Here is a 17745-nt window from a genome sequence, read left to right as displayed (position 1 = left end):
CTTTCCCTATTTTATCTGCTAAGCAAAGGGATACTTCATAGCAAAGCACAAACGTCTACCACACCTCTATAAAGCCTCCCCTTATTATGCCAGGCAGCTGCAGATGTTCCTTGAACTATGATCCTACAACACTTCATTCACATTTCATTAAAATAATAATCTGTCTTCCCCAACTAAACTGAGATCACTGAATTCTCATAGCCCTGACTAGCACAGACCTGGCACTGGCAGATGCTCAATAAATATTTGCTGGTAGTATTCCTACTGAATAGAATTCACCTTCCTTAGTCTAGTATTAACGTGCTGCATAATCCGTCTGGTCCTAACCTACCTTTCCTTATCAAGTTCTGAATTTGCCTAATGCTCCGCTCCGTTACTCCCACAGATTGGCCCACTGAGATCATCCTCTTCTCCTCCATCTTATATTGAAGTCCTATCCACCTTTCAAGGCCTAGTTCAAGAGTCCTTCCTTCTTCATAAAGCCTTACCACCAACTCCAAGAAAAAAGCAAGCTCTCCTTTCTTTGAATCCCTATAGCACCTTATCTGCATCCTTCTTAAGATCTTTATCATTCGTAACATTGCACTTTAGATGTTACCACATTATCTACTAGACTATATCCTCTTAAGGAGCAAACACCAGATCTAATTCATTTTTGTATCACTACACAGCCCTTAACGTAAGAACACACAGATGGTAGTCTTTTATTAAATAAACAAGCATACCACACTGCACCCCACAGTTTACAAAATACTTTTATAGGCATTTTTCATTTGACTTGCTCTTTATATCAACCAAGGCATAAGAGAAAGCAGATGGAAGAACTAAGATAAAGAGGGTCAAGAAATTTACTTAGAGGCCAGGAGCTATGAAAAGGTAGAGTCAATACTCAAGAGCAAGTCTTCCAGTTTAAAGCCAGGCATTATTTATTGCTACCACACCATACTACACCCTTCCCCTCCATTTATTTAAATCTTATCTGTCTTTATGGGTCAAGGTAAAGTCCCATCTTCTCTGTAACCTTCTCATTTGCTGAAATCATATAACACTTGCTACATACCACCTTGTATTTTTATGTCTATGTTTTTTAAAAACATAAATTGGATTATACCACACCTTTGCCTAACACTCTCCAATGGCTTCTCAATGCATTTAGAATAAAATAAAAATCTTTTTGTGATCCACAAAACCCAAATTGCCTCTCATCTTTATTATACCCTCCTTCACTCACTAGCCTCCAGCCACACAAGCCTCTTTTCTGTGTCTTCAAAGGGTCATGCTTTGCAACCTAAATGTCCATCAACAGATGAACTGATAAAGAAGATGAGGTATATACAACAGAATATTACTCAGCCATAAAAAAGAATGAAATAAGGTCATTTGCAGCAGCATGGATGGACCCAGAGCTGATCATACTAAGTGAGGTTAAGTCAGAAAAAGAAAAACAAACATATGATATCACTTATATGCAATCTAAAAAAAAATGATACAAATTAACTTATTTACAAAACAGAAAGAGACTCATAGACATTGAAAACAAACTACCAAAGGGGAAAGGGAGGGGAGGGATAAATTGGGAGTTTGGGATTAACAGATACACGCTACTGTATATAAAATAAACAATAAGGACCTACTGTATAGCACAGAGAACTGTATTCAATATCTTATAATAAGCTATAATGGAAAAGAATCTGAATGAGAACAGATATATAGAGATAGAGACAGAGATGTATAACAGAATCACTTGGCTGTACACCTGAAACTAACACAGCATTGTAAATAAATTATACTTCAATTTTTTTAAAAATGAGAAAAAAAATGAAAGTCACACTTCTTCTTGATTTGATACCTTAAAACATTGTTTTTTATCTTCCTGGGATGCTTAGATCATCACATAGCTGACGCTTGTCATTTAGGTCTCCATTTAATTATCAACTTCATAGTGAGGTTGATAAATTAGAAAGATAAATTAGCACATATACACCTCTCTTCTCTGCCAATGTCTTATTTACTACTATAACTCCAGTGCTTAAAACTATGTCTGGCATATAATAAGAGGTTAAAAGATATTTACTGAAGTGATTAATAAAAGTAAAGAACAAGTTATCTACTTCTCTGAATGTCCGCAAATACTAGCAGAATGCTTTGGGTAACTGATACCCAGCTAGTTAACTAATAGGCATAGGTCCACTGATAAAATTCTACTTAAACTAAAAAGATTTAGGAGACAGAATTACATTTAGTTAACTAGCTTCTTCATATAAACATTGAGATAAATTTATTATTTTTATTAACAGCCAAACATTTTACATCCATTATCCCACAGGGACTTAATAAGCAAAACTAATTTTTCTAATGTAAAACTATATTTATTCCTTCTTTTTAATAACTAGAGGGTCTTCTTGATTAAAAAAATAATTCAGTCACAGAAGAAATACAAATGGCCATTTAAGACATTTAAATGTTGTCTCTTCTCTGGTAACCAGAAAAGGCAAAATAAAATGTTGGTAATAAATTTACAACCATCACAATGGCAAAAAGAAAAATTCTGAAAATATCAAGTATTCACCAGAATTTAGAGAAACGGTCACTCATATAAATTATCAGAGGGAATATAAAATTGCTAACTAAGCCTTTTAAAAAAAGGCAATTCGGTAGTACCTATCAAATGCTTTTGATCTGCAATTTCACTTATAAGAACATATCCTACAAAAACATTTCCAAATGTGTCAAAAGTTATCACTCAGATATCCTTTAAAGGACTGTTTGTAATATAAAAAAAAAAAAAATGAAAAAACAGCTTAGTGCCCAACAGTTGATGGTTAAATAAAGGTTGATAGATTTCATTATGGAATTCTATGTAGCCATTTGGAAAGATCTTCAAATCGTACTGTTAAAAAAAAAGTAAAAAACAACACTTTTGGCATAATAACATTCTTAATGTTTATGTGTATATATGTTTGTATGTAAGTATATATGCAGAAAAAGGATGTACACCAATCTATTTACACGGTTATATATTTGGAAGGAAATGGGAATGAAAAGGGCATAAAGGGTAGCTTTCACATCTTGCTACACCTCTGTACAGTTTTCAAGCATTTCATATGTTTTAAATATAAAAAGAGTATAGGTTAAAAAAAGTCACACAATTTCGTTGTATAAAACTGAAAAATGCAGAAAAATTTAAGGATAAACACCAACAGAAAACTTTAAAGATGAACACTACCAGAAATTACTACAAACCAGAATGTATAGTATTTTACAATGTTTTTTACACTGTCACTTTCTTTAATAAAAATGAAAAAAGTTGTATCAATTTATTTACTCCAGTACACCAACTGCTTAACTTCAAAGAATTAAATTTAGAAAATCATGCATGCTTAAGTAACACTAAAGGAAACACTATCGACCTTAATGCATATATTTTCCATAATGAAACATTTTTCATATGTTTCTTCCAGCAGAGTCTATGAGGAAACTGATGTGGCCAATCACTACGCACATACTACAAAACAGGAGACTTCCTCTTTTCCTAGCCCATAGGACAACAGTGGATAATTACACAGACGTGTGTGTAAAGGACACCATAGGACAATAGTGGATAATTACACAGGCTTGTGTGTAAAGGACAACCAAAGCATCTGGAATTTTTCTGACACCAAAAATTAGACTCTGAGGGAAACAACTTTAATCAAAAAATAAAACAAATGCATTTATGAAAAATTCACAGCTAAAATCATTTTGTGGAGAAAGACTAAATGTTTTCCATACCTAATCAGGAACAAGGCAAGGTAGTCCAATCTCACCTCTTCTAATCAACACTGAACTTGAAATTCTAGCTGTTATAATTAGGCAAGAAAAAGAACTAGACCAGGGGAAAATAAAGAAATAAAACATTCTCTATTTGCAGATAAAATATCTTGTATATAGAATATCTTAAGGAATCCGCTAAAAAACTATTAAAATTAATAAGTCAGCAAGATGGCAGGATACATGATCAATATAGAAAAATCTTCTGTAGGGAATTCCCCAGCAGTCCAGTGGTTAGGACTCAGCACTTTCACTGCCAGGGCCCGGGGTTCAATCTCTGGTCGGGGAACTAAGATCCTGAAAGATGCGCGGAGCAGCCCAAAAAAACAAAGAAACAAAATACTACTGTAGTTCTACACAGTAGCAATGGACAATCAAAATTTACTTACAAAACAAGGTCCTACTGTACAGCACAAGGAACTACTAATTCAATATCCTATGATAAACCATAATGGAAAAGAATATGGAAAAGAATATATATATCTATAACTAAGTAACTCTGCTGTACAGCAGAAATTAACATAACATTGTAAATCAACTATACTTCAATACAATTTTTTTAATTTACCCCCAAAATTTAACTTACAATAATAATTCCCATTGCAATAGCCTTAAATAGAACACCTAAGAATAAATTTAACAAAAGAAGTGCAAGGATTGTACCTACAACAAAAAACACCATTGAAAATACTAAGGAAAATCTAAATAAACGGAAAGACATTCCATGTTCAGGTATTAGATGACTTAACATTATTAAGGTGGTAATACTCCCAAACTGATCTCCAGATTCAGTGCAATCCCTATGAAAATCCTTAACTGCCTTTCTTGCACAAATTGGCAAGCTGCTCCTAAAATTTGTGTGGAAATGCAAAGGATATCCCCACCACCCTCCCCTGCTCCCACAAAAAAAAAAGACAATAAACACAAAGTCAAAGCAATCTAAAAGAGAAAATTTGGAAGGTTCATACTTCCTGATTTCAAAAATTACCGCGAAGTTAGAATAGTCAAGACTGTGTCGTACTGGCATAAGGATGGACATGTAAATCAATGGAACAGAACTGAGAGTCCACAAAATTAACTGAAAATAGATCGAAGATCAAGATGTAAGAACTAAAACGATAAAACTCCCTATTAGGAGAAAATATAGGAACAAATCTTTGTGACTTTTAATTAGGTAAAGCCTTCTTAGGTATGATACCAAAGCACAAGCAACAAAAAGAAAAATTAACTAGACTTCATCAAAATTTAAAACTTTTGTGCTTAATAGATATCAACAAAGTGATACAACAGGAGTAAATATTTGCAAATCAAGTATCTGTACCATAATTTATTTATCTGCCCCCCTATTCAGAGTACTTAGGTTGTTTCCAGTTTTTGTTATTAGGTAGGAATTATTCATTCCATTTTACAAGTAGAAAGACTAGAGCTCAAAAAGGATAAGTAAATAAATTGTGTGATATTGCTCTGCTACAAAAGCACCAGAGTTAGCGCCTAAATTCACATCTGTATTATTTCTAAGTCTTTGCTTTTTCCTTTATACTGTATCTCTACCCAGCCAACCCAAGGCACAAGATCTGCCAACCACATAGTAGTCTTCTGGCTGTTCCGTTGACCGCTACCCTAGGAATTCTTTTTTCTTCTTCTTCTTTTGGGTCCATAAACAATGTCTCAAAAGCTAAGTGACTTGTCCAAAGTTACACTGCTACAATAGCCCAAGTGGTTGCCAACAAGTTACTTGTGGAAGACTCCATTTCTTTGTACTAAATTAAAGTTGACTCTCCCAAACACAAGAGTTTGTCTCTCTAGGAGAAGGAGAAATGTTGCAAGTCATATTAAGGGACTTGGATCCAGAATATATAAAGAACTCTTAAGATTCAACAATAAGAAGGCAACAAGCTTTTAAAATGGGTAAAGGATTTGAATAAACATTTCCCCAAAAAAGATATACAAATGGCCAATAAACACATGAAAAAATGCTCAACATTATTAGTCATTAGGGAAATGAAATCAAAAGCACAATAAGATAGCACTTTAAACATAAGGATGTCTATGATTAAAAAAAACAACTATTGTCAAGGATGTGGAAAAACTGGAACCCTAACATACTGCTGGGTGGAATATAAAAATTGATGCTGCCACTCTGAAAAATAGTTTGGCAGTTTCTTAAAATGTTAAATATAAGCTTACCATATGACTCAGAAATTCCACTCTTAGGTATATACTCAAGAGAAATAAAAACATATCTCCATGCAAAAACTGTACACAAGTGTTCAAAGGAGCATTATTCATAACAGACCAAAGTGTAAACAACCCAAGTATCCATCAACTGATGGTAAAATATGGTATATCCATATAATAGAACACTACTTTGCTAAAAATGGAATGAAGTACTGATACACGCTACAACATATATGAACCTTAGAAACATTAAGTTTAATGAAAAAAGCCAGTCACAGAAGACCATAAACGGTATGATTCCATTTATATGGAATGTCCAGAAAAGGCAAGACCATGGAAACAAGAAAGTAGATTAGCGGTTGTCAGAGACTTGGGGAGGTGGGAATGCAGAGTGACTACCACCGAGTTTCTTTCAGGTTTGATTAAAATGTTCTAAAATTAGTGGCAATGGTTGCACAACTCTGAATACACTAAAGACCACTGATTGTACTATTTAAAAGTAAATTGTATAGTTATTTTAAAAACTAGAAAAAGTAAATAACGTAACACTGAAATGTTTCGTGTTTATTCTAAAAGTGTATTTCCTTTCCTTTATGCTCTTAATGGAACACTGAAAGTTAAAAAAAAAAAAAAAAAGGACAGATGGCTTGACTTTCTGCAGATTTGCTCAGGCAAACAAGTTCTAATCCACTGAGCATAACCCTGTCTTCATGTTTCACTGAATCATGTCTTGAGACGTGTTTTTGAAGAGAGAAAAAGGAAAGATGGTGAGAATAGCACAGGAAGGGCTTAATACTTGATTTGCACGAAGGCACATACTTGTGATTAGTCTAACTCTAGTCATCATGAATTTATTCATAGGCCAATATTAGACTATGCTAATAGCAAAATTTATTGTAGTTCTATACACTAGCAATGGACAATCAAAATTAAATTACAAAAACAATACCCATTATAATAGCCTTAAAAAAAATACCTAGGAATTTAACAAAGTAGTTCAAGGATTGTACCCTGAAATATTTTTTATAAATTGAAAAGATTAAGGAAAACCTAAATAAATGGAAAGACATTCCATTTTCACGTATTAGATGACAACATTATTAAGACAGGAATACTCTCATATTAATCTCCGGATTCAATGCAATCCCTGTGAAATTGTTTGTAAATTCTGAGGTGCTGGATATTTTATTATCCAAATCAATTTAATATTATTTGTCAGGTATCTATCACCTATAGATACAACAGGTGGCAGGTGCTTAAGAGACACTAAGATTAAAAAAGAAACTCATGGAACTTAAAATCCAGTGGCTGGGGCTTCCCCGGTGGCGCAGTGGTTAAGAATCTGCCTGCCAATTCAGGGCACACGGGTTCGAGCCCTGGTCCGGGAAGATCCCACATGCCGCAGAGCAACGAAGCCCGTGCACATCTACTGAAGCCTGCGTACTCTAGAGCCCGCGCGCCACAACGAAGAGTAGCCCCCACTCGCCACAACTAGAGAAAGCCCACGGCGCAGCGACGAAGACCCAAAACAGCCAAAAATAATAACTAAATAAAAACAAATAAATTTTTTTTTAAATCCAGTGGCTGATGCAAAAACAAATTATTACAGAAACTCTCGTCAAACTACACAAGCCAGGAGTGAAATAAGTCAAAGTACCCAGGGGGAAAAATACATATATACAGAATTCCATACCTAGCAAAAATATCTTTCACAATGGAGACTTTTTCAGACAAAACAGCAGACCTGCATTAAAAGAAATGTTCAAAGCCATCCCTCTGGCCAGAGAAAAATATTACATTAAAATTTGGATCTACACAAAGGAAAGAGAAATGTTTGAAAAGGTATGTATAAAAGTAGGTAAATGACTTTTCTCATTTTAAATTTCATATCTACACATAACATACATAAGTTATACATATGTAGAAATAAAACATATGACAAGAACAGTACAAAAGACAAGAAGAAGAAAATGGAGGTATGCTCTTGTAATGTTATATTATACATGAAGGTAGACTGTGATAAATTAAAGATGTATATTACAAAACCAAGGATGTATAAGCACAGGGAACTATTTTCAATATCTCATAATAACCTATAATGAAAAAGTATATATAAATTATTGAATCACTTCACTGTACACCAGAAACACAACACTGTAAATCAACTACACTTCAATTAAAAAAAAAAAAGTTAAAAAGAAACCCAAGGAGAAAAAAACGTGTGAACATGAGTTAGGCAAAGTTTGAGGGCACAGGCGATGACAAAGAACATAAATCATAAAAGAAAAAACTGCCAAATGAGATTTCATGAAAATTTAAAACTTCTGCTTTTGAAATTACTGTTAAGGAAAGGTGAGCCAGGAAAGGTGAGCCACTGGCTCACCTTTGCAAAACATGTATCTGATAAAGAGTTTGTATCCAGAATATGGACAGAACTCAATGAGACAAACAACCCAATTCATAAACAATATGGACAAAACATTTTAAGACACTTCTCAAAAGACATGAAGAGCAAATAAGAGTACAGAAAGATGCTCAACATTATTAGTCATTAGGGAATTGCCAATAAAACCACAATGATATACCACTATACCTCTACTAGAACAGCTAAAATCAAAGACTGACAAAAACTGAAGTCTCAGTGAGAATGTGAAGCAACTGGAATGCTCATACACAGCTGACTAGAACACAAAGACTAGCAAAATGGTACAGCCATTTTGGAAAACAGGCTGGCATTTTCTTATGAAGTCAAACATTCACTTAACCATAAAACACAGTAGTCCCACCCCTAATTTGCTCACAGATAATAAAAGCAAAAGATCTATATTCAAATGTTCACAGCAGCTTTGTTCATAACAGCTCAAAACTGGAAACAACTCAATTGTTTATCAACTGGGTAATGGGATAAGCAAATTGCAGTATATTCATAAATGGAATATGACTCAGCAATAAAAAGGAACAAACCACTCGAACATGCAACAACATCAGTGAATCTCAAAAGCTGGCTAAGTGAAAGGCAGACAACAAATATTACATACCATATAATTCCATTTATATGACATCAAGAAAGGTAAAACTAATGTGACAGAAAATAAATTAGTGGTTGCCAAGGACCACAGGTAAGAGTAGGGGACAGACTGCAAAGAGGCACAGGGAACTTTTGGGGGCAACAGGAATGTTCCAGTTATCATGATTGTGGTGATTCATCAAACCCATTTAATTGCACACTTAAAACTGGTGAACTGTACTATATGTAAAGTTATACCTCAATAAAACTAGTTTTTAAAAGGAATGAATGAAACATGTCCAATATATGGGGGTGGGGGTGGAAAACTCTAATTATTCCAAGTCTGGATATAATAAATATTCATAAAAGTGATCTCGGTGCAATAAGCATTAAGAGAAATCACTTTGGGATAAGATTAATGAAGGCTTCATAGATGACACATGAACTACGGTTGAAAAAATGGACAAGTAGGATTGGCCAATTGAGGGTAGGGCATAAACTAACGTACAGGGGGCTTACAACTCCATGTTTTTAAAATGGTAAGGAGTCCAGTTTGTATTGTCATCAACACATACAGTGAGAAATAAGGTTATTTTGGGTCAGTCTATGATGGAGAATCTTAAATGCCCAGTTCAAGAATTTGACTCTGTAAAAATGTTTTACAAAAAAATGACAGAATCAAAGTGGCATTTTGAGATTAATTTGAATGCAGAAAACAGGAAGGGCTCAAAGAGAAAAAGCCCAAATGCAATCAAAATCAACAATAAGGATGTAAGCTACAGAGTTTCGAACTAAATAAGAGTAGACCAGGGCTTCCCTGGTGGCACAGTGGTTAAGAATCCACCTGTCAATGTAGGAGACACAGGTTCGAGCCCTAGTCCAGGGAGATTCACGTGCCATGGAGCAACTAAGCCTGTGCGCCACAACTACTGAACCTGCACTCTAGAGCCTGTGGACCACAACTACTGAGCCCACATGCCACAACTACTGAAGCCCACGTGCCTAGAGCCTGTGCTCTGCAATAAGAGAAGCCACTGCAACAAGAAGCCCACGCACCGCAACAAAGAGTAGCCCCTGCTCACCCCAACTACAGAAAGCCTGCGCACAGCAATGAAGACCCAAACACAGCAATGAAGACCCAACGCAGCCAAAAATAATTAATTAATTAATTTTAAAAAAAAAAAGAGTAGACCAAAGACCATTACAGAAGGACAAATTAGAACAAGCAATTCAGTAGAACTCAGGAGAGAGAGGAGGTAAGTATTACTAAGGTTTTGGCACTGGATGCTTGGGAGAAACTACTGCCACTTGAAACACGTGCGCACGGACACACAAATCAAAAAGTTCTTAAAACTAAACGTTACATAAACAAGGTTAGAAGACTCACAAAAATACTAATACCACAAAAAACACTTAATATCTCTAATACAAAGAGCTCTTATAAATTAGAAAAACAGCAAATAATGAATCAAGAAATCAGAACATCCAACATACAGATGAAAAGAAAGGCAGCCTTATTAGATATTAAAGAAACAAATGAAAAAAAATAACGGGACATCTGACAACTGCAAGTGATGGTGGGACTGAAGAAACAGGCATTCTCACACTGTTGGGAAATATAAATTGGTAAAAGCCTTCTAAAAGGGCAATATGACAGTGTATCAGAACTATAAACCTAGAAACCATTTTTGACCCCAGCAATTTTATCCCTAGGAAATCCAATCTAGAGGAGATAATGGGCAAATGCACACAAAAATTCTGCAACGGATGCATAAACATAGAAAAACACAAAAAATAAAAAAAATAAGAATCTAGCAAAATGGACCTGGCCGGCCAAAGAAGTTATGGTATATCCATACAACAGAATACTAGGAGCCAATATAAAGAATATACTATGGAGTACAGGGTACAAGATAGCATTGTAGTATGTTATGTAAAATCTTATGTCCTTATGCATATATGCATAGAAGTCTAGAAGAATGTTCATCAAAATGTCATGGGGTTGATCATCTCAGTTAGCTGGATTCAAAGGGACTTTTAATCTCATACTTTTCTGTACTAACAAAATTTCTACCATGAGCCTCTATTATTCTTTGTAGATATGTGAAAAATAACGAAGAGCAATATCAGAAAAAGAAATGACTCCAAGAGAAGTGAAATAATTAATTTAATGGTGGATAAATTAAGTCTGAAGTGTCAATAAAATACCTCAGTGAAAGTATCCCTATACAACTGAAAATGCAAAAAACGGAAAAGAAACAGAAAATGGGCATGCAGCCTATTAACTACTTTCGTTTTCAGTTCCTCTCACCACCTTTTTCATTTCCATTTTATGCAAATTCCAATTTTTAACCTAGACTTTAATCCTCTAACCTACATTTATTTTCCAAATATATTAAGAACACTAGATTCTACCATAATTTGCATGTGCAGAAATTCAAGGAACAAAATCACTGCGAATAAGTAATACTTTTCATAATACTTTTGCTTCAAACACCCACTTTAAAGTTTACAGATATCTACATATGAAACAAAGCCAACCAAAAACAAAAATAACAACAAAAACTTAAATGATATTCATAGAAAACATACAGAATAAAAGATTTAAATGACCGTAAATATGAATATTAAGCAACATTAATTTTCAGCTGGTTTCTCAAAAATAGTTATTAATTTTTCAGTCAGGAAATAAAAGCTTGACATACAGTCTACTCAGAAAATTTTCACCAAGAAAAACAGATCATTTATCTTGATCATACAACAGAGTACAAATATAAATACTAAGTCTGAATTTATTCTTTTTTTTTTTGGCAGCGCTGGGCAGGCAGCATGTGGGATCTTACTTCCCGGACCAGGGATGGAACCCGTGCCCCCTGCATTGGAAATGCAGAGTCTTAACCACTGGACTGCCAGGGAAGTCCCTGAATTTATTCTTCACACTAAAAGTGACTCCCAACATCCTTGACTCATTCCAGTAAAGCATCAGCTAGAAGGGGGAGGTTCTTAAATTTTCTCCTTATAAATCAAAACAATTACTCCCCCCATCCTAGAGTATACGTAAACCAAAACAGCAAGCAAATTTAGAGATACAACTGGCATTTATGCAAAAGCTGGTTTGCATTAATCTGTGGACAAAAATATTCAAATTAATTCAACCACTAATAAATACACTTTGGAATTTGTCCTCTAGAAGCTTACAATCTAGTAGAGAAAACACAAATTTTTAAAAGCTCTACAGCAAAGAGAAAATAAAGTGCCGCAGGAATATAAGAAAAGGAATTAACTTTTTCTGGATGAATGGAGTAAAGGTCTCAAGATGGAATTTGAGCTGGGTTTTGAACGCAAAGCTGGAGGCAGAGAAGAGGGAAAAAAGGCATGTCAAGCTAAAAGAACAGCAAAAGGAAAAATGTAGAGAAATACAAGTGCCTCTAAAAATAGAACTCTGATAGAATGGGACCAGATATAAAAGGCATTACCTGACAATGCATTAGAAAATTTGGACTTCATTTATGGAAGTGATACAATCTAACCAAAATTTTCAGCAAACTCTCCTGAATAAAGAATGAATTGGGAAGAAAAGAATAACAGGAAGTCTGATTACAAATGAGGGCCCGAACTAAGGTACTGGAAATGGAATAAATATTAGTGTTAGAACAAAAATGTGATAGAGAATGAGCAGATGTAAATGTCAGGCAAGGTTGGATCAGGGAAGCAGCAAAACACAAGCCCATCTTGGAAACGAAAGGCTTACAGTTTGGAGACTTAAGACAGTTCACTTAAATTCCCATTCCTTCTGAGTGTTTCCGCATTTATCCAACTATCCTGTATTTTTTAACACTTTTGAAAAGCTTTTTAAGAATTCAATTCATCTAAGGATATTCATGACTTATTTCCAGTAAGTACATATCAAATCAGTATTTTATGGGTAATAGCTTTTTTAAAATTCTGGAATGTCTTCATTTCATATATTTTTTGAGCACTAGTTTTTAGGACAAAACACTAAATAATCCACAACAAGAGATACTGCGTATCATATGCAAATGAATACTAATAAATTCATTTAAATTTCCATCTAGGGTATGCCCATCTTTAGATTCTCAGGGTCTCCATATTATTCCATAACAGAGGTTTCTGCTGCTTCTTGGTGGAAGAGAACTTCCACAGGTTCAGAGAGAGAATCAATTATATATAACAATTTATTGTACTGATTGTAACTGGTCTGACTTGAGTGACTTCAGACCAAGACATCCCATTGCAAAACAACCCTCAATAACTATTATTAGTGTCTTCAAAAAATGTTTTTAGCCTCCTATTCATAAAACCTACAAATTAAAAGGACAAAATGAGTTGAAAGAACCTTTAGAAGAATGTGATTTTTTTAATCTTCAAAATGCTGCAAAGATGGCCAGGAAACAGAAATTAACGCACAAATATCCAAACAGGGGGTGAATTTTAGCAAAACAGATCATTAGGTGAGGTGGTCAGCTCCCTTGAACCCCATGTGAGGTTCAATACTGCACAATATTAAGAGCTGGTACTTCAGAATCAGCCCAGGGTTTGAATCCAAGCTGACCTTGGAACACAAATCACTTAACTTTTTAGAGCTTCAGTTTCCCAATCTATCAACAGAAATGCTCCAACCACAACATGGGTTTTAAAGGTGAATATATGTTAAGTATTTGTCAATGCCTGGCATTCAGTAAAACCTAAATGTCAGTACCACTGCCTCTCATTCTGAACAGCCCCTCTCTTCAGTCCACCTGCACATTTATTATAAGGCCAATCAGCAGAATTATATGACTTCTCACACCCCAACAGTCAAGTAGCAAAGGAAATATGGTAACCCGGTTATACAGGGGAAAACGGAAAGCTAAGAAGGGACTTGATGAAAAGCATCAGCAGCAGAGGGCTGAAGATTCAGATGGTGGCAAAGAGCAGGTTGTGAAGTAGAAGTCAATAGCATAGAGAGGATTTATTCTAGGAACTAACACAGAGAACATCTTCATTCCACGGTCTCAATACCATTTTGAATGTGCATGCATTTCCTTAAAAATATCTGTGACAATTCATTCATATATAAGCTCCATGTGGGCTGGAAAAAGACCACTCTGCTATTTCCTATAGCAAAACACACAGTCTCTATTAAATCCTTACATATCCAGGCCCACAATATTTCACATGCTCAATAAACGCCATCATCTCTTCCTTTACCCATTCAACAATTATTAAGAGTCTACTTGTGCCAGATACTACACTGAGCACTAGGAATACAACAGTCATTAAGACAGGATAATTGCCTTCATGGAGCTCGCAATCCAAGAGTCTATTCGTTAAACAACATGGGCCACCTATCACAATGACTTAAATAAAACTTTCTGCATTAAGCTGGACAAGATAGTTCAATTAGTTATTCCAACACAGTAATAACACATTTGTTATATTTAAAAATCAAGTTCTTTAATCAACTATTTTAACTATAAATTCTGGGCCCCATATTTTAAGCAGGACATTTGACAAACTAGGTATAATATAATGTGAAATCAAAAACTGTATGAAAAATGAGTTTTTTGACCCAGAGAAGAAAAGACTCAAAAGACAAAACAACTGTCTTTACATTTTGAAGAGGCAGCACACAGGTTTGCTCTGAGCTATTCCAAAAAGTTAAACTTGAAGCAATTAGTAGAAGTTACGTGGAGGCAGATTTCTGTTTCAATATGAAGAATTCTAGCATTTCAAGCTATTCAATAAAAATTCCACCACGTTACATTTCTGTAATAGTCTGTAATATTTCTACACTTTGCAAAACACAAATCTTTTTTTCCCTTTAAAAAAAAAATCAGCTTTATTGAGATGTAATTTAAGTACAGCAAAATTCACCAATTTTAAGTGTACATAAAACACAAATTTTCATTTAATCCTTGGAATAACTTAAAAAAACCAAGTATTTCGCTGTTACAGTTTAGGAAACTGAGTCTCCCAGGGTGTTGCTAAGACACTGGGCAAACCAGGAAGTCCCAAATCTAATGGAATAAGCTGTCTCAAAGTAACATCTTCCCACCTCTAGATGTATACAGGCACACAACCAAAAGGCTGGATGTCAGGAATGTTGGCCAAAATATTCTAAAGCTTCTTCCAAACCCAACCACATAGAAACACTGGTGGTCAGTACAGACACCAGGAAAAGATTCAGTAACGAATGGTCCTCTAGAACGCAAGCCTCATGAGGGCAAGGACCTTGTCTCTCTTCATTGCTATATTCCAGTCCTTAAAACAGTATCTGGCATATAATATGTGCTCAATATATATTTGCTAAATACAAATAGTCCCAAATGCACATACCACTGCTCTGAAATACATATAAAATACACAGCACTATCAGATAATAAAGGACCTCACTGAAGTATCCAGCAACTAAAAGGCCTGATAAACACAAAATCCATTCCTAAAATTGCATCATACACCTAAAATTGCTATCTAAAGCACTGAAACTTTGACCTACTCCGTCAAAAACAAATTCATCTGCAAAAACTGCAAGCCTTTTGGCAAACCTATTTTAATTAAAGTAAAATATAAACTCGTACAAGACACAGAAGCTAGATATGGTGAAATGAGTTTTCAATGTTGATAGTCTTTGCTTAAGGCATCAACTAGCACTGAGAGTGTGCTTGAACCCTGCAAGAATGAAGAGATTTATACAGCTGGTTTGGTTTAAAGACAAACACACACAAATCTCCACTCGCATCACATCTTTACACTTACTAGGCTGACGCTTCAAAGAAGTCTAATTTTACTGGTACACATGTTGTATTGAGATTCAACATAACCGTGCTTAGAGGTACTCAGCAGCTGCTTGGCATTACTGAAAAGTAAAACCAATAGGAAAAAACAACGGATATAAACAATTCGTAATACCCTAAACTATAAGGCCTAGAATTTCTAGACATCTAAAAGAATTTAAGAACCTGTAATATCCTCAGAAGTTACTTTTAATTCATTCTGCTTAACAGATAAATATATATCAATGCACACACCGTTTTTGGAGAACAGCATTATATAACAGGCAAGGCATTAACAGCTATATTAAAGAATTACTCCAATTTCACTGAAGTATACCTTTCAAAGATATCTGAACAAAGATCCTGACACTTAAAGGTCTAGTTAACTTTAAAGTAAGTGTAAACAGTAATTTAAAGTACTAGCAGATAGTGTGATAGTTTAAGAAACGTCCAGTACTAAGCCATTCACTCGGTGGCTACACGGGATTACACCAACTAGCTTATGTTTATATTACGTTATTAGCAACTGGGTGTCACCACAAACCAACACAGAAACCACAATCTCATCATTTTTTTCTACTTTTAAAAATCATGACTTTGGAAGATCAGGTAAAAAAAAAACTATTCCACACAAGAATACCATAAAATGAGTATCTTCCTTATCTTACGAATTGAGAACCGTAAGCTTTTTCACATATTGAAAGAATGAACTTGACAGGCTGCTTTTCCCACCGCTGTACTAATTATATGAAACATTTGCAACCCACATCTAACTCTGACATCAGCACCTGGCGCCGATTCTCCTTTACAAATGCTTACTCCCTAAGCTGCAATCCACTCTTAAGTCTCCAGCAACGAAACCACTTCGGAGGGCTTTCAAAACGGTGACAAATCACCCTCCAGGCTGACCCAAAGCAACTGCGCTGGAAAAGCAAAGAGCAGTTTAGAGAAACCCGTTTAAATGGATTAACGCAACACCTTTAAAACGGTGAACCCTTCCTCAGAACCCTTCCCCGCCAGAGCTAGGAGAAACTCTGCTGGACCTGTTGCTTTGTCCCCTCCGAAGCCCCCACAAGGTGCTCGGGGCGCGCGAAAACGCCCCTCCCCACCGGAAGCCCCGTGCCAGGTGAGGTTTTCTCGCCTCGCCGGCCGACTGGAATGCTGCAGCGCCCCATCGCCTCTTGCCCTGCCTCCGAGGCTCTGGCCGGCCCAGCCCGAGACAGACCCCGGGACGCCGGACTCACCTGATCACAGGGCTGTAGGGGCTCCGGGAGCGGCGCCAGCTGCTGCTGCTGTATGGGCTGGGGGACACGTCGCCGCCCCGCTCGTAGGAGCTGTGGCGGCTGTAGCTGGGGGAGCGGCGGCGGCTGTAGGGGCTCGGGGAGCGGGCCAGACGCCGCGAGTAGGGGCTGCTGCCGCCTCCCGCCGGGCTGGGGGACTTGCGGCTCCGCAGGCTCTGCGAGGCCCTGTGGGACACCGGGCTGTCGTCCCGGCCTCCCAGCGGGCTCAGGGATCGCTGCCGCCGCCTGTAGGCCTTGGGCTCGGTCTTGTCCTCCCGGTAGGCCTTGGGCGGCTCCTTGTAAGCCGACGGCGGCTCCTTGGACGACTTAGTCCGGCTCCGGTGGGCCTTCGGGTCTCGGTCCTTGCGGCTGCTACTGCTGCTGGACGTGGCCGAGGCGCTTTTCCGGCGGCCGCCGCTGCTGCTGCTGCTGCCGCTTTTGGCGGCCTCCACCCGCTCCTCGCCGCCGTGGCCGTGGCGGATGCGGGACTTGGAGGCCTCGCCGCCGCCGCCGCCGCCGCCGCGCTGCCCGTCCCGCCGCCGGTGTTCTCGGTGGCGGTCCTTGCTGCGGCCGCTGCTGCTGCGGCGGTCCCGGCGGGGCCTGCGCTCCGACCCCTCCCCGCGCCGCTGGGTGCCGGAGGAGGAGGCCGGACTCCCGCCGCTGCCCCCCGTTCCCCCGGCAGCTGGCGCCGCCC

At 37.1% G+C, this 17745-nt stretch overlaps 1 protein-coding gene across 1 annotated transcript in view; it reads right to left on the bottom strand.

Moving 5' to 3' along the window:
- CDK13 (cyclin dependent kinase 13) overlaps positions 1–17745 on the bottom strand; it is a 114750-nt gene that overhangs the window by 96459 nt on the left and 546 nt on the right. Inside the window, exon 2 of the mRNA XM_007462849.1 lies at positions 17016–17744. Coding sequence (XP_007462911.1) covers positions 17016–17744 — 729 coding nt within the window. The remainder of the gene's footprint in view (positions 1–17015; position 17745) is intronic.

The sequence above is a fragment of the Lipotes vexillifer genome, unplaced genomic scaffold, assembly GCF_000442215.2.
Source record: "Lipotes vexillifer unplaced genomic scaffold, Lipotes_vexillifer_v1.1 scaffold548, whole genome shotgun sequence".
Lineage (NCBI taxonomy): Eukaryota > Metazoa > Chordata > Mammalia > Artiodactyla > Lipotidae > Lipotes > Lipotes vexillifer.
The sequence above is the reverse complement of the archived record's forward strand: the minus strand, read 5'-3'. Positions and strand labels throughout refer to the sequence as shown.